Source organism: Amblyomma maculatum, chromosome 6 (genome assembly GCF_055883805.1).
Source record: "Amblyomma maculatum isolate TAMU_Amacu chromosome 6, ASM5588380v1, whole genome shotgun sequence".
Classification (NCBI taxonomy): domain Eukaryota; kingdom Metazoa; phylum Arthropoda; class Arachnida; order Ixodida; family Ixodidae; genus Amblyomma; species Amblyomma maculatum.
The window spans coordinates 600,416-624,702 of record NC_139349.1 but is presented as its reverse complement, the minus strand read 5'-3'; the positions used below and the strand labels follow the sequence as shown (position 1 = coordinate 624,702).

The following is a 24,287-nucleotide window of genomic DNA, read 5'->3' as shown; positions in this document are numbered from 1 at the left end:
CACGCATCTCTAAGTCAAGGTCTCACGCTGCATCTTAAACAAGTACACACACCAAATCTTTGAGTTCGGTTTCTTCTTTTCATGGTCAGTCCAGAGGGCCTTAGAAGCAAGAAAACTGGTGAAGACATGCAGCAATTTGTCGCAGAACCGTTTTTCCCCTTGCACGCCACTTCAGTTTCCATTTGCATGGCCGGATTCGAGTGGCGGTGGCGCGCTCTTCTAAGCGAGTGGCGCTCTCTTCTGCCGCGAGAGGAGTGCAGGACATACCCAATCCTGGCTGCTCGCTTCTGTAGCGGCGGTCGGTGCGCATCTGGTTTTGGCGTTCGTTCGCAAAATTCACGGTACCAATAAAAAACAATTGCAGAGGGTTCATTTGCTTTGAAAATTTCGAACAAGATGCTATACTTTTTTTTTTTTTTTTTCACAGAGAGCTGGCTGTTACAAAATGCAAAAAGGAGGAGTCGAGTGTGTATTACATTTTATGGTCATAAATGAAGATGTACTTTGACTTATTTCATATGCTTATCCCCCTTAGCACATACTAAGTGAATGCGAAAGATGGCTCATGCCGAACTGAACAGGCGCTGACAGTGAGAAGAAATTAACGTGAGCATCTAGGAAGGCAGAATGAATGTGTGTATCCTTTGACTTCACCTCCGTCACCGTCGCATATGCGGACTTTCTAAAAACTATCGCTGCATAAATATATTACCAGCGAATGCCTCACGAAGTAATATAGTAGAACCCGGATATATCGAACTCAAAGGGGATCGCGAAATAGTTTGATATATCGATAATTCGATATACAGAAATCGGCCTGGGACGGCACTTACGATGCGAAAAAAAACGATACCGTATTTGTCGCGTAATCAACCCACTCGCATAATGAACCCACCCTCTACTTATGCACCCGAGAATTTGGAAAAAAAATGCGAAAAATTTCCAACTTGTTGGAACTGCGTCCCTCTCACCGCTCGAGCCACCGCGGCAGCTCAAAACAAGGTTTCTGTGTCGCCGCGGCGAGGCGTTTTCGCTTGCATGTCGATGGCGCGAGTCACTCTGTTTCAGTCGTCTCATCCACAGCTAGTTTCTTGGCAGCGTGCCAAGATGCTGCGCAGCGATAACGTCGCAACATGTTTATCTTTTGATAGCTCCCGCGGTGGCGGGGAGCGAACTTATGGCTGATTGGACAAGCCTGGTTCAATTTATCACGCCGCGCTTGGAGCGGGCGTAGTCCACTGCCACAAAATAATTGGAAAGCGTGATAGCTAAATGCTGTTTGAAGCAAAAAATGCTAAAAGCCGGTGTCATGATCGCAGCAGACCGCATGCTTTCGTTGACTCATACATGCAAAAAACAACCCTGTTGCTTTTTAACTTTCCGCAGCCGCCATATCTCACGCTACGCCGTGCGTACAGCACAACGATAAGAATGAACGACTCTCGCAAAAAAAAAAAAAAAGAGAGAGAGAGAGATCTGCCGCTAATTGGCGCCATAGCCACGTAAGCCGCGCCGCGCAGAGAGTTCGCAACACGCGCTGGAGAAAGCGTGTTATGTCTGAAAAGGGGCCGAGCTGGCTTGGCGCATGCGTAGCGCGTGCTACTGATAACGAAGGCCGGAAGAGAGGAAGGAGAGAGATAGCTTGGCAAAGGAATGGTCACATCCTTGCACTTCGATCTATCGCGTTTTTCCCCTCTCGTTCCCACCGGCTCTCCCTGGTTCATTCACGCACACGGCTTGCAAACGTCGCGGAGGACGAGTAGGGCCACAGCACACCATGATTTCGTAGTCGCCGCAGACAGGAAACGAACATCCCCTGTGTGCAGGCCGTAAGAGTGCGCCACTGCAGCTAGAGACCGGCCATACCTGGGTTATGACAACAGGCAAGAGCACAAAAAAACCACCACGATTCGCATGTGCTCACAGCAGATGGAGCAGCAAATTTGCCACTTCCTGTGAATGGTCATGACTCATGATATCATTCAACACCACCGACTACATTTTTTGAAACTAAAACATGGCAAAAAATAGCGGTGCCAAAAGTCAACCCAGGCAAAAAGAGCATATCTTTTCCATTTCAGTCAATCATCCCAGGGTCCTGCGCATTATTACAAAGAAAAGAAAAAAAAATTATATTATCTCGCACCCGTATCCTCTGCACGGCAAACTTGATATCCCGGATGCCGTTGAAGTTGGTGCTACGGTAGATGCGGCTAGCCGCCTCAACGTGCTGGGCGATTAGAGAGGAGATCTCTTCACGAGCCTTGACGGGGTCCCTGCCCGTGCTCATGATGTGGTCCCACAGGTACGTGTCAGTCTGCACAAACAGGTTGCACACACGCCGCTTAGGCAGGTAGCTGGCCCCCAGGTGCAGGTTGCTGGCCGACCGCAGGTACTTGGCCTGCGGTGCCTCCGTAATGTGCTGGTGCTGGACCTCCGCCTCCGCTGGAGAGCGGACTGATCGCCGAGGCTTGCTCTCACCGCTTGCCTGAGCACAGACAGAAAAGAAAACCAGATATGCAGTTGAACCTGGTCAAAGTGAAACTCATAAAAATTCACAAGTTTTGTCACATCCAGGTTTTTGTTAGGTGCAGTTTGCATGCAATGAAACCAATATACCATATTTACTCGAATGTTCACCCCTCGCGTTACATTCGAGTAAATACGGTATATAATGCCCCATTATCATTAGCAGATAACAAACTAGTGAAGTCCTAAAAATGAAGAAATAATTGGAAACAAATACAGTTAAAAGACAAAAGAAATACAAACTTTGCAATGTACAGATCCCGCACTGCAGAAATCTGAGATATACTGGAACATTCAGTGACTAACTACACTACTTACAAGATGTTCAGAGTAGCAGCATGATAAAGCAAGTAGCACGGCTGCCAAAAGAAGAGCATGCAGGCTTTGAGCTCAATTTGATTTATGGTGTCTAACGTCCCTAAGCACCTCGGGGTATGAGAGATGCCGTAATGGAGTGCTTCGGAAATTTCAAACACCTATGGTTCTTTGGAGCAGGACTTTTTGACGGGTTAGTTGGTACATGATCTTGATTTTTATAGCGCTTCTGTCCTTTTGTGTCTTTCTTCCTGTGGTGTTTCTTCAGCGCTATAAAAATCAAGATGGTTCTTTGACGTGCACCGATATCGCACAGTACACGGGCCTTGCATTTTTCCTCCATCGAAAAGTGGCCGTTGTGGCCAGAATCTGAACCTGCATCCTTGGGTACAGCAGTCGAGTGCCCTAACCACTGCACCACTGCAGCGAGGTGCTTTGAGCTCTTGATTGCACTGATAATGTGACTGACAGTAACCGCTAGCATCTGAACCATGCGGTTCATGAGGTGCTAACTACTGGATAGTGGAGAGCCTGAGGACCTCTTCCTCTAAGACTCTTCCTGCCCAACCTTTTGGTGCCTTTAGAAGCAGACTGTCTTTGCCTCGCACCTTTCCCATTCCTGGTGAGACAAACCATGTAAGTTCACTACATCGAAAATTGACTCTAAATATACACGCCCCAAGCACCGCCTATAGGAGCGCCACTGAAAGTCATCTATCGGCAGCGGCAGAGAGCACGGACAGGGCACTATCTCCGGCTTCCCCATTGCTGCCAGAAGTGCGACATAAGTTCAGGGGTGTAATTTCTGGTTTGGGTGCGTGGCAATTATTTATGCAGTGAAGGCGGCTGAAAAGGAAGAGAATTTACTGATTAAAAGTGTATGTACAACCTCGTTAATTCGAAGTCATCGGGACCGCAAGAAATCTTCAAATTAAGCGGGTTTTCGAATTAACCGAACACACCAAGAAATAAGACTTAGGCAAAAAAATTCGTTGCAGGAACATGTTACCTTTATTCGGCATATTTTGAATTACTACTGAAAGTAATCAGAGATGCTGGTTTGCCGCGTCCGGTAGTTTGCGGCTCCTAAGGTCATGCTCTCGAGTTGGTCAAATAGACGAAACATCTCTGAACTTCCACCGCGGCACTCAACAAAACTGCGGATAACGTTCAGCGATCCGATAACTTCACCAAGAGCAGGTGCTCGGGGAGGCTCGTCGGTGTCGTCGTCGCTATCGTCGCTGTCATCGCGCATGTTCGTACCAGCAGTGATCTCACTCTCCAAGTCCGAGTAGCCAGTCTGCTCTTCGCTCTCAATGTTGATATACTCGGCGAAGCCGACTGCGTTGGACTCATCCTCTGCGCAGAGCGCATTGATGCGGTCGCAATACTCTGCTCCTTCTTCGTCAAGAGTAGTAGTACATGGGTGGTCTGCATCGGCATCAACAGTGCTTTCACTGGAAAAACCAGCGTGTTCAAAACACCGCCTGATCAATGTGGGCTCCACTTGTTTCCAAGCGTACACCATGAGGCATATGGCTCCGAGGAGGTCGATGGAGTACTCCTTGCCATTGTCGTAGCAAAGGAGCATGCGCTTGAGCAGGTGGTACCGATACATCTTCCTAGTGTGGTGAATGACGCCTTGGTCCATCGGCTGTGAGATCGAAGTGGTGTTCGGAGGTAAAAATACCATCCTGATGGCCTGGAGATGTGGGATGTCGCCATGTGCCGGGCAGTTGTCGACGACAAATAGGACATTCCTGCCCGTGGCTGCGAACTTGCGGTCAAGTTGCCGCACGTACTCTTCAAATATTGCACCTGTCATCCAGGCTTTCTTATTGTGCCTGTAGACGTGTTCATCCTTTGGCGGCAGCCGCGCATTTTTGAAGCAGCGAGGCTTCCCCGTCTTCCCGATGACCAGTAGCGGCAGCTTGTGTTTACCGCACATGTTTGCGCCGAACAGCACAGTAATCCTGTCCTTGGCCTGTTTCCTACCCTTGATGGCGGTGTTCTTCACTGCGAATGTTTTTGTTGGCAGCATCTTATAAAAAAGTGCAGCCTCGTCAAGGTTGTAAATGTCGTCTGCACCGTACTCGCTAAGCAGCGGCGCCAATGTGTGGTTTCTCCAATCCTCGACAACGCTCTCGTTAGTGCTGCCGCTCTCACCACAGACGGTGAGAAAGGTTAAATTATTGCGTTCTTTAAAACGGCAAAACCATCCATTGCTGCACTTAAATTCCTCGTGCCCAAGTTGTAGAGCTAGGTCGTTGGCCTTCTCCCGCAGTAGCGTTCCATTGACGGGAAGGTGGGCAGCATTTGCTTTCTGCAGCCAGCGAAGCAGAGCAGCTTCCACATCTCGATACGTGGGAGCCCGCACTCGTGACCGCTTCGAAGAATAGGTCTTGCCGTAAGCCTCTAGTATTTTTGACTTGTTGCTCAATATTGTGGACAACGTCGAGAGGGGCACGCCATGCCTTTTGGCCAACTCGGTCTTCGAACAAGCGCTCTTGCCTGCTTCCTGGATCAAGCAGAACTTCTGCTGCAGCGTTAAAGTCTTGTACTTTGGCATTTCTGCACTGCTACGGTCACAAAGCTAGCACTTCTGCACAGTCCCGCCCAAAAAAACGGCACAGTAGCCGACCCCTAACCACAGCGCACAACACAAAGAAATGGCGCAGGCGAGACCGGCGCGGCGGTGGTGGTGGCGTACTTGCAGCGTCGGAGGCATGGGGGAAGAGTGGGCGAAGCAAACCAAGGGATGGAGTGGGGGCGAGGTCACGTGATAAAAACCGGTATGCCCGCCGTGTTGCAGTGAAGCACGTCTTCTCCTCTGCAGGCACGTGTTTCGGCGGTGCGCGAGGCGCACTGTGGACCGATTTTTGTGCAGAGAGTGCTCCGGCTGGGGCGCTTCGCCTATAAATCATCACCATTACTATGTGGCTTTGCCTCGCGGCTCCGTAGGGCCGTCGTTTCGCCAGGTTTGCGGCGAAACATGGATCAGGCATTGCCGCATAGCTGTCCAAATTTTCGAATTAACCGGGCTGGCGCAGGCCGCCTGTTCGAATTATCCGGCCAAATTTACATTGGAAAATACGGGACCGCAGAAAACCTTCGAATTATCCGGGATTTCGAATTAACCGAGTTCGAATTATCGAGGAACTACTGTATTTATTCAATAGCACGACTGTGTGGGGTGGCTTAGTCTGCATTTGTGCGAAGTGCTTGCCGGTCACAAGTTCCATTAAGTCTGGCTGCGCCGTATAGCTTACCAAAAGTGTACTGTCTCTGTTTGTGCTTTGAAAACAATGTCTATGCTTACACAAAGTGTCTTGAAAAAAACCCTAACATGTCCAGTCTGTTCTCCTGGAGTGCAATGCTTCGTGCCCCCAATTAAGTGGCTATTGAGAGAGACGCACGAGACAGGTGCTTTGGCGGTACACTTGTAAACAGACGATCGTGCTGAATTCTGTTCTGCAATAATATGCATCGCCTTTATTAAATTCGACGAGGTTGTCAAGCGCAGTGGAAGTAGCCAGAGAGCAGCTTTTGTAGCTAGCGGCAGGGCTCTGAGGTAGCATAATATTATTGTGTGACTGTTGCATCCCCTCCCAAGCGTCATTACAGATGTAGCATGAGAGACACAGTAGTGAAAATTGCACGCGACATAACGACTGTGGTAATATCTGCTACCACTTTTGAAAGTAAACTTAAAAAGCTAGTGCGACAACCAGTTGTCTGCTGTAATACGCAGCCTGTTGCGTTGTACTGAACGCTGTTCACCCTGCTTTTTCAACGCTGTTCACCCTGCTTTTTCACGATACTCTCACGTATATTACATACATATTGCTAGCAGCACTTGGTCTCAGACAATAAGAACGCTTCAAGGCATTCAGAAACTGATTTTGACCAGTTCTTTGTAAGCCATAAATTTTGCACCTCACATTCAGTTTTCTTTTCTGTCAGAATTTTGGCCTCATAAAAGTTTTGCCTCAACTGTCAGTGGCCCAAAAGATTGCTCTGAAAGCTTTGTGACCTGAAATTGTTTCTTTCATTACCCAGGCTAAAATGAAACACAAAAAAAGCCAAAAAGAATAATTTTCCTTTGATGGATTTCAGATGCTCGTGACTTATTTCTGAAGTGCTGGAAATAATGTGCGCAGGCATGTTGGCCACCTCTAGTCGTTTGACTTCGCACTATTAATAAAATGATGGCTGCACAGTGTCCTGTTTATTTCCCAAGGACAGCCATATTTTAGAATTTTCAAGACAGCAAAGCAAGCGTGCATCTGCAAACAATTAAGCTGCAAGATTTCAGCCACAAAATGAGTCCAGGTGAATGTATTATCAGAATTGTCAAAGAACTTTCTGACCAGATGTTTGCCAATTACTTACAATGTAAGATGATCTTAAAGGGACAGAACACTGAAATTTAGGTCTCAATTGTTTTTTGCCGCGGTGGAAAGATTGATGTCTAAAATGTTCAATTCCACAACGGTTTTGCTAGAAACGCCGTAGAAAAATTTTACAGGGAATTTTTTGATCAATGCGTGTGCCCGTTTTTATGTAGTCCATTGCTGGAAACCATGAGCAGTGACCGCGATGATGACTGGTGGTCGACAAAAAAGACGTACCGAAAAAAAAATACGACTTTCACTCGCCAGACAGTAATCACATTTATTGCGTAGAGTAACGTCCTTTTCAGTTTCACATTCAATGCTGTTACAACACAATAACGAACGCCCTCGTCGACGAAAGTTTTAGTGGGCACTGTCATCGCTTCATTCACAAAATTGCAAACACTGTGGCGCTATCTAGTGGCAAAACCTGAAAGCATACCTCTCGCGGTGCGAAAGCAGGGGTGGTTTTCAGTTAATGATGCACTGGAGAGAGCGCAAAATATAATATTGTCACGCACTTCCCGCGGTCCTTATTGAAGGAAGATGAGGTTAGGCGGAAGAAGCAGAAGAGGACGAGGAAGCTGAGTCTGTCCGCTGTGGTGTGCTACCAATCTCCAGCGCATCCTAACATCTTGTAAATAAACTTCGTAACAAGTGTGGTGGAGTTTGCAGGCTACAGATCACCACGGAACCTCTCCTAGTTCGCCGAAGCAGAAGAATTGCTGGGCTACCCCCCTAAAGACGGAAATGGCAAGCAGATGGTTCAATGCAGCCCACGCCAGCACCTCAACCGACCACCGGACAGCCTTATGGGGAACCCCGGCACTTCTATGGCAAGCCAGGGGAAGACGTGGATGACTGGCTCACCCACTACAATCGGGTGAGCAAATACAACCGCTGGGATGCGAATACCAAGTTGGCGAATGCGGTATTTTTTCTTGAAGAAACTGCGCTAACATGGTTTGACAATCATGAAGCATCCCTTACCACCTGGGATCGCTTCATAGAAGAAATGAGAGCGGGATTTGGCGATGCCGATGCTCGAAAAAAGAGCGCCGAACAGACTCTGGGTCAGCGAGCGCAAGTACCGGGGGAGACCTGCACAATTTATATAGAAGAAGTCCTCAAACTATGCAGAATAGTTGATGCTCGGATGACTGAGGAAGACAGAGTGGGTCACCTCCTCAAAGGAATCGCGCAAGACATGTACAACTTTCTTATCTGCAAGGACGATGTGAATACCACCTCTGATGTAACACGACACTGCCGCACGTTTGAATGTTTGAAGCGACGCCGTATCATTCCAAAGTTTGGTCGGTTGCCTAATGTAACAACTGTCGCCAGTGTGGATGTGTCGGAAACGACAAGCATGGCACATACAATTTGACAAATCGTCCGCGAGGAGCTTCGGAGGCATCAAGATATTGGGGGCCACGTCAGACCCTGCAGTAGCACCTCTTCGTCAGACAATAGCCCATCGTCTACCTGTTATGCTCCCTCTGTTACATCTCCTTTGGACACCCGATGCTCTGCTGCTCATCGCCCGAACATCCAGCCTCTCACCATCAACGCCTACAATAGCGAGCACTCTCGTCATCCTCGTCGATTACATCCAGAACATGAAGCGTTTAATCCAAGCGACGATGAGCCTTATTCATCGAATGAACGTGAGCCGCCAATGTGTTATGCCTGTGGGATGATCGGCCACATTTCGTGTTTTTGCCGCAACCGCCGTCAGTACCAGCAGTATCGCCGACAGTGGGTGAACTCCCGTACAAGGTTTCCTGCTGACAATGATGATTCATATAGAAGAACACCTGGCCGGAGTGAGTACATAGAAACAGCTAGCCGACAAGAATGCAGAATGGCGCTGAACCGAAACGAATCACCGGCCTCTGACCGTAGCCTGACACCACCATCTCGGCGCTTACGACGCTCCCCTTCTCCCTGATGACGGTCGCCACCTCCGGGAAACTAGTGAGTGCGGCCGATGGAGGCGAGGTAGCAAATGATTCTAGCTTACCCATGCCTCGGTCCGTTTCGATGTTAAAGAACCGAATTGAAGTGTTTTTGGACGGTGTGCGTGCTATGGCGTTGTTGGACACAGGTGCAACCATTTCTATTATAAGTCTCGCTTTTAAAAACTGCCTTGGTTGTAAAATTATGTTTGCTTGGGATAGTGCGAAAACACTGTGTGGTGTTGGTGGCAAACCGCTTAAACCACTTGGAGTCTGTTCCGTGAATCTTGTTATCGCCGGCCACACATTCCGAACTGAATTCGCTGTACTTGCTCGATCAACACATGACGTAATTCTTGGACTCTGTTTCCTAGAACAATGTGGGGCCACTCTCGACATTCGCAACGGAGACCTTTCTGTGAGCACTTGAATTGAATCTGCTTTGCATGAAAATTCGCGGACCAATCCTAGCACGCTTTCGGTTTCGGACGACATAGTCATTCCTGCAATGTCAGCAGAGTTTATACAAGTTGTTAGTTCAAGCTGTGCCAGTGATGCGTTCGACGCTGTGGTTGAACCACTCACTCTCAACTGCGCGAAGAGAAGTATTCTGATTCGCCGCTGCGTCATCTCAGTCATGAATGGCCATTCTTCTTTGTGGACTACTAACTGCTCTAAAGAACCTGTTGTATTACCACGTGGTCTAAAACTTGCCAACTTTGACGAAGGCAGCTTTAAATCAGTGGCCGTGCTCAGCACAGACAATTCCCAGCCTACCGCATGCTCAGAAGTAGATGAGACAAAATTTCTTGCCATGATTAACAAATCCCTGCCAACAAGTGACCGTCATAGTTTAGTGGAAGTTCTGACGAAACATACTGAGACTTTCGATTTCTCTCGGGACTCGCCACCATGGATTCCCGTTTCCCGTACTCAGCACCGAATCAATACTGGGACTGCTGATCCAATCCGTCAGAAGCCTTATCCTGTATCCCCATCAGAGCGCCAAACAATCGAAGAACAAGTTCGTGATATGCTGCATAAGGGCATCATTCAGGAATCGTCTAGTCCGTGGGCTGCTCCTGTGATCCTAGTCAAAAAGAAAGATGGCACATGGCGATTTTGTGTTGATTATCGACGGCTGAATACTGTTACCAAGAAGGACGTGTATCCCCTGCCACGTATTGATGACGCCATTGATTGTTTACATTCCGCCTCCAATTTTTCCTCAGTCGACCTGCGATCAGGCTATTGGCAGATCCCCATGCAACCGGAAGATAAAGAAAAGACGGCAATCATCACCCCAGACGGGCTGTATGAATTTAATGTGATGCCGTTTGGATTATGTAACGCTCCTGCCACGCTCGAAAGATTCATGGATACAGTTTTGCGCGGACTGAAGTGGCACATTTGTATGTGTTATTTGGACAATGTAGTGATATTCGGGACTACTTTTCATGAACACAACAGTCGATTAGAGATTGTCCTGGAGTGTACTGAGAAAGCTGGTCTGGTACTCAATTCTAAGAAATGTCGTTTCGGAGAACGCCAGACTGTGGTACTTGGACATCTCATAGACAAGGATGGAATCAGGCCTGATCCGAAAAAGATCGAAGCTGTCACTTGTTTTAAACTGCCGAAATCGTTAAAACAGCTCAGGAGTTTTTTTGGGGCTTTGCTCCTATTTTCGACATTTTGTTCCGAAGTTTGCTGACCTAGCATATCCCCTTACTTGTCTTCTGCAAAAAGATGCGCCTTTCAAGTGGACTGCCGATTGTGACTCCACCTTTCGTCGGTTAAAATTTATTTTTACATCAGGACCACTACTACGCCACTTCTGTCCATTAGCTCCAACAGAACTTCACACTGACGCCAGCGCAGTTGGAATTGGTGCTGTGCTCATTGGCTGAAGAAGCTCGTCTGAAGAAGTTGGCTGAAGAAGCTCGTCGACTCGCTAGACTTCGCACTCTAGCCTCCCAGGAACGCTACAAGCAACGCTACGACAAGCGTCATCAAGATGTTAATTATGCCCCTGGTGACTTGGTGTGGCTTTGGACGCCGTTGCGTAAGCGCGGCTTGTCCCAAAAACTGTTGCACCACTATACTGGCCCTTTCGTTGTACTGGAACGCCTCAGCGCAGTAAACTTTGTAGTCTCTCGCCTGACCATACAAGGGCGTCGTTCTCGGAAGACTCAAGTAGTCCACGTGGCCCGCATGAAGCCCTTCTATCAACGTGACGAACCTTGACTCGCCCGGCAGGCATCGTTTGCGAAGGGGGCAGTGTCACGCACTTCCCGCGGTCCTTATTGAAGGAAGATGAGGCTTGGCGGAAGAAGCAGAAGAGGACGAGGAAGCTGAGTCTGTCCGCTGTGGTGTGCTACCAATCTCCAGCGCATCCTAACATCTTGTAAATAAACCTCGTAACAATATATTAAGGCCAGCACTCCTAGAAAAAAAAAGAACAGTGTGCAGTTATGAAAATCAGCGATATTTTGCTGAAATGTAGTCACGTGGGGGGCTACACCGAAAGTACTAGGGTTTCTCTGCTAGATAGCGCCTCGGTTGTTTTTATGAGATTTTCAATGGCAAATTAAAATTGTAAAGCCTCTTTTCTTTGATATTGTAGTGCTCGATCTGTACTATATGAGGCAAGACCTTTTCATCTCCACCATAATCTCATGACATATTTTGGCCAGTGTTCTGTCCCTTTACGTAAAAGATAGTCTGGAGAGATGTTCCCCGTTAGCACCAAACCATTGCAAAGCTGTTACACGTGTACCATATTCCAATTTTGTTGCCTGCTAGAAACCGTACTATTTGCAAAAACAAGAGAGCTGCACATCATGCCCATTCCACAAATACACGCAACGAATGATATTCTGTAACTAACTGAAAAAATTTGCTGACGATTACATTACTTCCTAATGCAAAATTTGAGTGCAGCTCATCAGCTGTTTCACCTTTTCGATAGATTAAGGCAAAGATTTCGAGCGAGACGTGTATGCACAATTAGACAACTTCTTAAAATTATTCACACATATTCCTTCAAGAAAGACCCCACTAACAGTTCTTGACTGTCATGAAGAAAGCTTTGTAATGATCCAAAGCCTTCCACTATGGCACCTTTTTCTCTTTTTTCGCTGCCACCTTTCTCTTTTTCTTTACAGCTTGGTTAAGGTGTCCACGCAGAATTGTGACAGATAATGTACCTTTTCTTTGAGGTCAACCAATTTTACGCCACTGATACCTGCTGTACTGCGTCTATTTCTATATGCTCTATGGTGCCGCATTCGAGGAAGCGCTAAATGAAAGGCACCGCACAGACGCCTGGATCAAATGCCCGGTGGGGTCAGCTTCGTACATATGTGAATCTCCTGGTGACGTTATCACCAATCATGACGTCATGACTGAATGTGACGTCATTATCCCTTCCGGATAATTAGACATGACCAGATGTGACATCATGATGACATCACATCCGGCCGTGACGTTACCATGTGATATCATAGTCATCTGTCATTACTCATGACTATTTAGTCATGACTAATGACAAATTAGAAGTAGTTAATGACCAGCTCATCATTAGTTTGCACTGGTTAGTGACTGGTTAGCCATTAGTACTGGTTAGTGCCGTGGAGGAAGAGGGAGGTTGAGCTGGTTACGAGGCCAACGGCGACGCCAATGGTGACGATGACGCTAAACGTAGGAACGGGCGCCAAAGCTGTGCTCCAGAGGGCACTTTAGACCACTGAAGTGCGATGAGGTGAAAGCCATTATAGCGCGGTGGATCCAGCCCTCGCTATGGCACCTCTATTTCCCTCTCTTCTTTCACTCCCATTTTCCTTTAGGGATGGTAAATGTGTCTGCAGAGAATTGTGAAAGATACTGCGCCTTTTCTATCCTGTACATCAATTTCAAACGCCACTGATGCCTGCTGTACTAACGCCTCCTAGAAATCTGGGTCTGCTTCTGTTTGCTGCGTGGTGCGGCGTTCGAGGAAGTGGCAAATGAAAGGCACCGCAGGGACGCCTGGATCGGACGCCCGGTAGGGTCAGCTTCGTATATTCATGGTGACATCATGACCTCTCGTGAGGGTACACTGCGCGCCCCTTGTCGAACACACCTAGACGCATTAAAGTTACCAGCGTTCTATAATTCGTTTACAAGAGAGGAAAGGCACACTATCTGTCACTCGTGGGATCCCAATATCATCCTCACGGTAGGCAAGGGGAATTATGAATTTCACGATCCGGGGCGTGGCGCAATTGTAAAATGCTTGGCTGGGGATACAAGGGATGGAGGTTCGATTCCCAGTGGAGACAAGGTTTATTAATTTATTTTTAACTCTTGCTCTCGAAAGCGTGACACCCTCTGCCGACAGCTCTTGCTGACAACGATGAGAGCTTGAAGGCTTTTGCCTTAAAATAAGAGACCCAGCTGTGCAAAATCTAGAAAGAGTAGCCTACGCACACTAGTAACGCTTCACGGCTCGCCCATAGTCTATGTAAACACACAGGAGCATGGAGTGCACAAGCTATCTAATGACACGCAAAAAAACATGATGCCGTTCATGCTTGACACATTAGCACTGCGCAAAAAATGCCTGCTTATATGTGATGAGGAAAAAGATTGTACAACTTCCTGCCACATGTAACAATGAAAGCAGCACTCAAAATGTGTTGATCATGAACAACTGCTACACATAACGCAACCACGGATTAATATTGCACAGCAGCCCCATAAAGTAATGCAGTAAATATGAAATTAAGTAAGACGCATGTAGCTTACATCTTTAATGAAATCGAAAACAACTCACTATTCTCTTCGCTGTCGTTTGCAAAAACGGCCAGTGATAGCCGTTCGAACACCTCACTACACAACACTTGTCTTTGTTATTTGTCCCTGGCCTTACGTGAAGCAAAATATCAGAATCATTGAGATTTACTTACACCACAACGTTCAACTGCGTTATAACGCAAGGAGAGAGGCAGCCGGATGCCCCGCCAGCATTTTGTAGTGCTGATGAGAGGCTGGGCAACCTCCGCGGTTGTCGAGGCGTATAAGAAAAATCTCTGCGCTCGTTATGCCCATAACATTTACAAAGCACGAAACTGCTAAACACAAGAAACATACCACTTTGTGATGTTTTGTTTTACTGCTTTTGCGAACTGGTGACTTTCAAAAGCTGCTCCAAAAGCAACCACTCCAGAACACACCCAGATGCACATCTGAGGTCTCTGACCTCCATAACTTTTATCCCGCAGCAACCTCAACACGGCGCAGTTTTCAAGGCAACTTACGGTCGTGTCCGGCACGGCACTGTTGGCAACTCTGTCCATCCATTGCCGCACATCTTCAGTGATTCCACACCCTGGCCGGGTGTCGTTCGCATGATCTGGAAGCTCGACATCATGGGCTGCGTACATGATAGAGTGGTACGGCTTGCCCTCGGTGAAGTACTTGTTGGACCGCTCTGCATAGTAGTGGCCCCCCGTTGTCTCGATGCGCCCCTCAAAGATGCCATTGTGGAGGGCCCCAAACACGTGACTCGTTGGCTCTCCTGCAGAGCGAGAGAGCAGCAGTGTCAGTACAAAAGTCGCCACGAGAAGATGACAGTGTTGCATTTTCCTGAATCGAAAGTACAGGCAGAAAAACTGACGACAGCTGTCAGAAATATCGCCACTGTTTTCAGAATGAGTGGAGTGGTGCTAGAATCTGAAACGATTAACTACAGCTGTCGAGTATTGTAGAGTTTCCCATGATCCAGACTTGGAATAGACTTCCACTTGAAATTAGTAGTATGGCCTCTAGTTGTTTGTTGTTAAACGTGAAGTATAGACATTCATCTTGACATCACTTATGTAATGAGCATGGTGGTAGTCTCAGCAAAGCAACATGATATTTTTTATTGGCGCAAGGGCATCTGAGGTCAAAGAGCGCCAGAAACTGACATTAGATAACGGTTACTATGTCAAATGGCAAAAGTCATGAAGTGCTATGAATGTAAAATAGGAACTAGTCCACAGTAAATGGCTCTAAATATAATCGGAAATATAAATATGGTAGACATAAGTCAATGTGACTGCCCGGTGACGAAAGAGTTCATTAAATTGAAGGAAGTTGCATGGTTTGCCATGAGCAAGAGTGCAGGGAAATTTTCACCGTGCATGGCTACGGCACCCTCTTGTCTATGCTAAGAGACCCTTTAACCCAACGTACAAGGCTTCCAGCGGGCTATGGCGTAGGCTCATCTTAAAGTGGCCGCAATGTGCAAAGCTTATAAAAGCAGCGTTGTGTAGACAGCATAAAATTACGGGCTCTCAATAGTTCACTTAATAGAGATGGATTGTAGAAAATGAATTTTCCTTAAGTGTTCTCATCAAAAAAAATAATGAATGAAGTGCAAGGAAGAGCTTTGGATGAAGGTGAAAAGTTGTAGTCTTAGTAAGGAATGTGGGTAATATCCATAGGTTACACATGTTTTGGTGCTGCCTAGTCGGCTTCTTAATTTCCATGTATTCCACAGTGGCTAGGTACCCAAAAGAACATTATTTCCAGACCTCTATTTAATGCCTCCATTTTGCGTTTGAACAGCGTGTTAAAAATGGCCTTCATATTTCTCCGTGCATCCGACAGTGCTGAGACAACACTAAGCGAGTCAGTGTATATGACAGATTTTGTTACAGTAGAACCCCTTTATAGTAAAGTGATTGGGACCAGCAAAAATCTTTACTATATCAGTTGTTGGTGATACATGGTCCTGAAGATGCTGTCTGGTAGTTAGATGGCCACTTACTGAACAAGTCTTGTTGCTTAATGAAAAAAAACACACTCTGATATAGCTTCCATCTCTCTCTTGTCATCTGTTTGTGTAATTTTTTTCAGTTATAAAATTTTTTTACATCTAGTGGAAGCACCTGTAAGCATGAGGACGTGGCTATGAATACAACAGAGTTTCATTTCATGTGAAAATCAAAGCCTTGCATGAACACGATGTCACTTCTTGCTGTTTGTTTTTTAAAAGGCGATAAATGATGAATGCGCATGGCAGTCAAAAGCTGCAAGACTGCACACGCTGCACCTCCACTTCTTGCCTCCGCTGCCTCATGCTTTGTGCTGCACAGTACTGTGAATATTTGCCAGTTTCTTCCCCTTTCCTGTTTCTTGCTGCACTTTCACTCTCCCTTACTTTACAGCTCCAAGGCTTCCGTAAAGTAGGCTTCTCCTGCATGCTGCTGAATCTAGTGGTAAAGCCACAAAAAAAAAAAAAAAAAAAAAAGGACACTGTGTTATTTTTCCGTTTTCAACTACAAAAATATATTTTCCTCGCGATTCTAGGCAGTGTGCGGGTGCCGATGTCATATCGCGGGAGTCACCGCAGTGGCCAGGCGTACTTTACTACAACAAATTTTTACCAAAAATGTCTTTACAGTAAAGGGGGAAAAATGTACAGTTGTCTATGGAAGATGAACTGGGACTTCAGTTTCACTTTACTATATCCGAGTTTTTACTATATCAGAGTTTATTATAACGGTATTTTGTTTTCTGCATACTTGTCTACAGCCCCGAGGACCGCAACCATTTCAGCTGTGAAGATAGTTGCATCCTTGTTTATGGTTTTGGCTGCCAAGAATAGACTCCCCAACAATCGCATAAAGCAACAGAATCTGGGCTTCCGCAGGGCTATTCCTTTTTGGGAATAGTCAAAAGCGATTTCTTGCATTCAATTAGCTGAGTTGATTATGAGATCTCTCATCAATGCAACAAGGAACTCTGCGTAAGCTGTACACTTGCTATGCAAAATAACATCGGTCACAAATATTCACAAGAAGATTAGAAATTCCCAGGCTGGGACAAGACAATATGAAGTTCGAGAGACTCACCCACTAAATGCCCAGAGTAAATGTGTGACAGGTCTACGTCCAGCGATGTCCTGTCGTGAGCTTCTATCACAAGATCATTGCTGAATACTGACACATCTCGTTTTAGTCTCAAGTGAAAATGTCTGAAAAACAGAGGCCCAGCATATGCTGCTACACTCAGGAAGTCCTACACTCGCACTAAAATCACGATCAGTCAGCACCGTGGTACGACAAGGCACAAGACATTAAGCTTTCTGAAATTGCTCAGGAGTGCAGTGTTTAAAGACTGCTGCAGACAATGACTGAAGCACATAGTTCATAGTAAATCAATAACACATATGTGATAAGTGAAAGAAGACTGCAAACTAATCTGTACTTTGAGCTTTATATGCATCAGTGAACTGGGGAGTTCAGGGACTATAAAGCCAGACTAAATAAAAATCTCCATAAAAGGCATCCCAAGGTAGGTGCTGCAGCATATAAACTGTGCATGTTAAATCTCTTCTAAAAGACCTGTCAAAAAAAAACAAAAAAAGGTCACAAGAAATACAAGTGGAAATATGATACAATGTTGTAGCTTTCATCTCAGTGTCACAGACCAAATTACACAGAAGTAACTTCCGGCGAAATATGGAATATGTTGCAACTTCTTAGAAGAAGAAACTCAAGGACTGCTTTAAGCAGGAAACTGATTCAAGTTCCAAATTGCTTAAACAGACTATAGGCCAGAATACAATATTAAATTTTCATTCCATAGGTCTGCACCTCCATAAAGCTGACATAAAAATTCTGTACACTACTCCTGTCAAAACAATGATAGCAAAGAAAAGTATCTTAAATTTGACATAATGACATGCTATGCTATAAATAAGACATCTACAAAACTCATTACTCCCATTATCGTGGCTCAGTAATTAGGGAGCTTGAAAATCCATCCCAAAGACACGAGTTTGACCCCGGTTGCCACTGCACCCTTCCGATGCAGGTGAAAAGCAAGGCACCCGTGTACTGTGTGAAGCAAGTGCACATTTAACAACCTCAGGTGGCCATAATTTCTTTGGAACATTGTCAACATTAAAAACCAGCCACCAACAACAAACAAAAAAAACTCCTTACTAACACAATGCTCACACAACATGCTACTATTTACAGCCTTACATTTGCTCCCTTTAAAGCTTTAAGAATCTATTTTGATTGCTGAACTGCAGTGTTATAAAGCTGAGGCCAAAGCTTCCATGCTCAGTCAATTTCAGCAATTTTCATGCACAAAGCTAAAGCCTCTGATTAAGATACAATTTCAGATAGTTACTGGGATTGAATAATTAACAGTCAGCTATAAATAAATTGAATTTAAAGGGGAATGAGAATCTGTTCTGATTACGCAGAGTTTGAAAGAAGAAAAACCTTTTAAACGCAGCTGAACAAGGCACCAGTACAAATTAATAACCGTTTACATGTGACAAGTATGAATTGACAACAGCAGGCTTTTAATCATTCTTGAGCTCGCAAGAAATGTCACAGTGAAGTGGTCTGAACTAAAATCGATCACCAGAGGTTCCATACACTGAAACCTAAATACACAGGCAGCTTTTGTTCCTGCCTCTACAGAAGCGAGACCATTGAAGCAGGGACAGAAACCGCAACCTCAACAGCAGGACACCACATCCAGTGAAACCACTCCGACAAGTGCTCACTGGATGTCATCCCCACTAGAGTTGGCATAACCACAGGATTTCTATAGTAAGTGAACAAGAAAATTGGAGTTAGGCTCAAGAAGAGGCTACCTGGTAAAGAGACACTGAAAAGAAATCCAAGTTCGTTAATGCTAAACAATTGCCGCACTCTAATGACCCCAAGAGGCTGCTATCACATTTTTTTTATATAGCGGCAAAAAATAAAATGTGCAAATCAACGCCAAAAGCTGCTTTCACAAATGAACTACAATGACATCAGGTAACTTTTTGCGTTTGTGAATCTCTGGGGCTAGCCCACATTAACGTCCACTTCCAGCTAGTGATCATGAAGCCATAATCGTCTCGACATTGTGAATTTGAATCAAGTGGCAAAGAAAGGCATTCTATATTAGCTATGAATTATCAGCCCTAAATATGATCCCTTGCTGCCAAATGAACATCCAAAGAGCAGCAAGCAATTATTCAAACAGAACCTCAATGGAGTCGTCCCCAGTGCTCATTATATAGTATAAATACTGGGGAAAAAAAAAACCAATCATCCCTGACTGCTCAACAGCACTTTTGCTGACATTTAACGCAAGTGGAACGTAAGTGCATGCTTTCGCTAAACAATCACTTTGAGGGAGATGAACCTTTTGAATCCAGAGTTGGGCTTACCTGTTATGTGAATAAAACTTGAGGTGCAGTGCTGTGTCCTGGTCTTCGGGTGACCTTTTGATGCGCATGTGTCGTTCGTGGACATCATTATGATTGTATATCAAAGGCTCATAGTGCCTCACAAACCTATTAAGTCTTCTTGCTGAAATTGGGAGAGAAAAAAAAGAGTATTCAAGGGCTGTTAACATGTTTTGCTACAAGTATCAAACCTTGTATTACCTCGTATTACTCAGAGGTAGTTTGGATGCGAGGGAGTTGTACTTAGTGCTATAGCTATACTCCTTGTGATAATTCACACATAGTTCACATGTGAGAGAGATGTACTTAGTGCACACATCTGCTAAGTAGCCTGTTCCACTTAGTTATTGTAAGTGCATTAGATGTATAGAAAACTGCTCTAATAAAAATATGTCAGCGAAATGACAATAATGCTGGCTGCTAAATATGCAACTTATTTGCCTGGACTACCTTGTTACAATGTTTATGGCCAATTATGAACACTTCTTGATTTGTTTAATGATCAAATTTCCTTCATTATATTTTGGCTCAAACATTTTTCACACATAGTAAGTACAAGTCCCGAACAGTTGAAGAAATTTCTAAAAACTCTTAAAGACACCTACATTTATTTTTATAGCAAAATTGATGGTTTCTGCACTAAAGTTATGAAGAAAAAAAAATGTGTGCCGCTATTTTTTTTCTGCTGTTCGAAACATTGCTTGCACACACTTCACCCACCTGTCCAGAAAGTTTGAAAGGTGGTTCCATAATATATACACACATATATATATATATATAGCTACAGCCGTCATTGTAGCTCAGTTGGGAAAGCACTGGACACAATATTCGGAGGTCGTGGGTTCGACTCCCACCATAGGAGCGTTGTTTTTCTTTCCGCTTTGCATTTAATGTTTTTTATCCCTATATTCATAATAAGACTAATTCTTGTCAATACCAACAAAAAAAGAAAAATTATCCCCAACTTTAGCCTTCGCCTCATAGACTGTTGGCTCCTTTAAAATTTATATTATATATATATATATATATATATATATATATTGCGACAAATATTACACAAAATGACCTATGCATAATAAAAAGCCATAATTCTTCTGACACAAGTTGAGAGGGCAGAATACAAATTCTGATACATTTGGCATGAAATGACCCTATACTGTTGGCATAATCCATTCTCTCAATGGCAGGGTCACACAACTTCTTTCTCCTTACTGGTCTCTCAGCGAGTTAAATGGCAATTGATGCCAAGAGGTGTCTCTGAATGCAACCTAAAGGTAACATGCACTCACTGAAGGCAGGAAATCATTTCGGTGAAGGTAACTGCACAGTGTACGCATTGTCATATCGTCACTTCCCGACTCTGTTCAAGGCTGGTTTATCACATAATACCACATAGTGCAACCTAAAGGGGAACACACCTCAGGAAATCTATGTTAGCAATTTATTTGAATGTTGTGAATTGTAAAAATAAAAAGATTTCAGAAAAAAATTGCACTCAGTGGATATGAACAGATGTTTCAGCGTTGAGATAAGTAGTGTTAATTCACTGCAGCACAAAAGCAAATGGGGTGGTGGACTCTTATTTTGACAATGTTTTCGTTATTTGTTGTCAGATGAAGCTGCTCAGAGGACCCTACCAGTGAGAGAACGGAATCACGCATGGTGTTGTGGGTGATTCCTTGACCTTTATAACTACGTAAAACAAATATTTTACTGACATATGGAAGGAACTGCAGAAAAAATACACACAGAACAGACAATCATTGCATTGTATACTGTCCTTTCCACAGCTTTTTCTGAGTGAATGACCATGTGCCAACAAAACATAACCTTCTACAGTAATACTTCATGGGCACGCATCAAGATATTTATGTTGTTGCTCAAAAATGTAATGCCCACAGCATCCTTTTGGCCAGTTTAAACCAAATGCACACACTGAACCGACATAACTAAAATGAGAAAGGGAATGTGAGAGGGAGCCTTGTCCAGTCGCTATTGCATGGTAATTGGTTCTGCAAAACCCAGGAGGAAGGACAGACGGGGCACTGAACGCAACCAGTGCACAATTAATAACACGCTGCCCCGCCCAGAAGGAAACGCTGGACTGAACCCGTTCAGTGGCCATCCTCCGGGGGTGACCCGTCCGAACATGAAAAACGGGCGCGCGTGAAAAACTGCGCACCCAACCGGCTTCTCTCTCTCTCTCTCTCCCTCCGTCACTGGGCGCCGCCGGTGATGGTAGCGGCAGCGTCGGTAGCGTAGATAACGTCATCAGGGGTGCGGGAAGTGGCTGAGGTGGCCGGAGCTGTTCACCTCAGGAAGTCAGCCCCCCCTCTTTTCCCTTCGCTGCTCGGCATTGTTCGCGCGCGATCAGCCTCCAACAGTGGGCCGATGATAAAAAGTATGCCGCGCGTGTGGCCGCTGCAACTCAACACGCCCACGACATCGAAGTGGGGTAGGATGTACGGATCACGTGCATTTCGCACCTCGCCCCACCGGCCATCCGCCTCGGCGTACATACGCGCGCTGCCCGGACAAGCGTACACAGCACATACCTTTCCGACGCGTTTGCACGTCCGGTGGCACACACAATGTGCAAGACGCGCGTCGTTTCCCACAAGGCGAATCTACGAGAAGCGTCCGGCCAAACCGGAAGTGCCTGCGATTAGCCAGCGCGGTTCTGGACTTCCAAGAAAATACAGTCATCGCGACGGCTTTCGCTTATATGCACCCACAGCCGACGTGAGAGAGTAACAGTGAACAAACAAAACGACTATCTATTTTCATCTGCAAAAAGCTAAGTGCACTCCACAATGAGAAATTGAAATCATGAGTTTTATCAAGGCGAAAGCCTCACTTGCCTCATGAGTGGCGACAGCAGGAATTACGGAGAGGAAGTGGCAACAAAAATGTAACGTGGTTTGTTTATAAACAAGGGGTTTAATGTCCCGAAGCGACTCGGGCTACTTTGACCTAAGAACCATCCGCTCAGTAACAGTTGCCTGCGCCATATATGAGGGCTTGCACATACCGGGAAAAAAGCGCAACCTTTCGTTGAGCTGTCGTCCATCAACCTTCTTGAACTATTCGGTTCATAAACATACATCTTGCACGCGAGTGCCGATTCGGGACGTTAAAAATCACAGTTTAGAATTTACTTCTACCCATGTTAGAGCCCAAGATAGCGCCGTCGTGCAATGAGGGCTTTCGCTATTTTACAGAAACAGTTCAAAATTAAAATGACAAATACGTTTAACAGCAGCCAAATTACGCTAATTTCTGTGGTGACGCGATATAGTTTTAATCTGAGAATGTCATCACATCCTGGTTAGCGATAACTTATATACGGCTGGTCGAAACGCCGTCGACGGCATATTAGTAGTAGCGGCACCGCGTTTCGGAAATAACTAGGAGCTGCGAAAAAAGTCGCATCATGATAATTTGTGGTTCTAGTGACTGATGATTGATTGGCGAGTGATAGGCGATGACGAGTTTTTGAAATCATTGTAATTAATTGATTAATTAAAGTGATGCAAAAAGTGAAAACATGGGAGTGTGAAAATGCTGAAAATGAAAAGCCAATACTTGATGATGCTAATCTCACGGTGCTAGTTTTCTGATATTCGAGCCATTTGCGCCGGCAAAAAGACTTTAAACTGCTAATTTCAGAATAGGGCGACCCTATCGGTGCCCCGCCGCGGTGATGCGCAAAACGCCGACAACGCCGCCTGTCGCCAAAGCCACAAAGCGTAGGCGGGCTCGGTCGGGCGCTGTTCATGTCAGCCTCTATGCGCGCGCGTCGCGTTTTCATCTTTGGTCGTGGTTTAACTGATATAACGCCGCTGTCAATCTTTAGCAACGTCCGGGAAGAGTTGCTGCGTAGTTGATTTTTCAAACAGACATAAAACCTTGCCAGGAACACGTTTGTATAAGTTTCCAGTGATGCTTCACGAGAACGACGGTGGCCGTGAATCGTGGTTTTTCGACGCAGAAAGCAAGCAATCGCACCGAATGACATTTGTTCAGGTTAATGCCATTTTTTTTTCGACGCGCTGCTACACGACCAAAGCTAATGCCATTTCCAAAGTATGGTAACTGCGATTGACATGCAAATGTTGGTGCGCCTTCAATATGTTGCGAAGATCACTGCGCTGTAAACGAAAGCAGCCTTTAAATTGACATTCCTGTCTTGCATGCCTTGCAACCAACCTTTTGATTAGGACTATCAATTACGAAGTCAGCGGCAATGTCGGCGGCGCTTGTTTACGAAAGGGCACGGAAGGTGCACACGTCTGCGCTCGACTGCGAAACGCGTACGAGTTTCAACAACGCGTACACTTTGCGCACTAAAGCAAGTGTCAAGATCAACACGTAAAATAGGCAGTATCTAGTATACTCTCCGAAGGCGCTTCTATAGAACCTTCGAGTATCGCCCTATGGCGCAGCATACTACAGCCCCGTTGACTCCCGTACGTTTTCACCAGATCGTTCGCTCGGCGTATTAAGGCCCGTCGAAAAATGCCCTAGCTTGGCCTCATCAAGAAAGCATATGGCAAATTCGTGACGCTTGCCACATTGGATACCGCGAGCTTACCGCAACGACGCTTCCCGCGAAAGCAGCCGACGACGGCGCTCTGGCCGCGTGCTAGGCCCTAGTTGTCGCTATGCCTAAATGCCTAAACGGTTTCACATCAAAGCCGTAGCTGGAAGCGCTTTGGAAATAGTAATTTTTTTATTCCTTCATCAAATTAGGCGCTTATTATCCATAATCAACAGAGCATGCGTTTCTGAAGGTGGCGAAAGAAATTTGCCGTGTCGGCAACTCGGCGCCGACAGACCGCGGCAGCAGGAGCGACC

General features: G+C 45.6%; 1 protein-coding gene across 1 annotated transcript in view; it reads right to left on the bottom strand.

The window, feature by feature from the left end:
- kuz (zinc-dependent metalloprotease kuz) overlaps positions 1-24,287 on the bottom strand; it is a 59,522-nt gene that overhangs the window by 22,073 nt on the left and 13,162 nt on the right. The window contains exons 2-5 of the mRNA XM_084605890.1: positions 19,413-19,554; positions 17,083-17,204; positions 14,500-14,759; positions 2,147-2,488 (exon numbers count right to left, since the gene is read on the bottom strand). Of these exons, the coding sequence (XP_084462016.1) occupies positions 2,147-2,488; positions 14,500-14,759; positions 17,083-17,204; positions 19,413-19,554 (866 nt within the window). The remainder of the gene's footprint in view (positions 1-2,146; positions 2,489-14,499; positions 14,760-17,082; positions 17,205-19,412; positions 19,555-24,287) is intronic.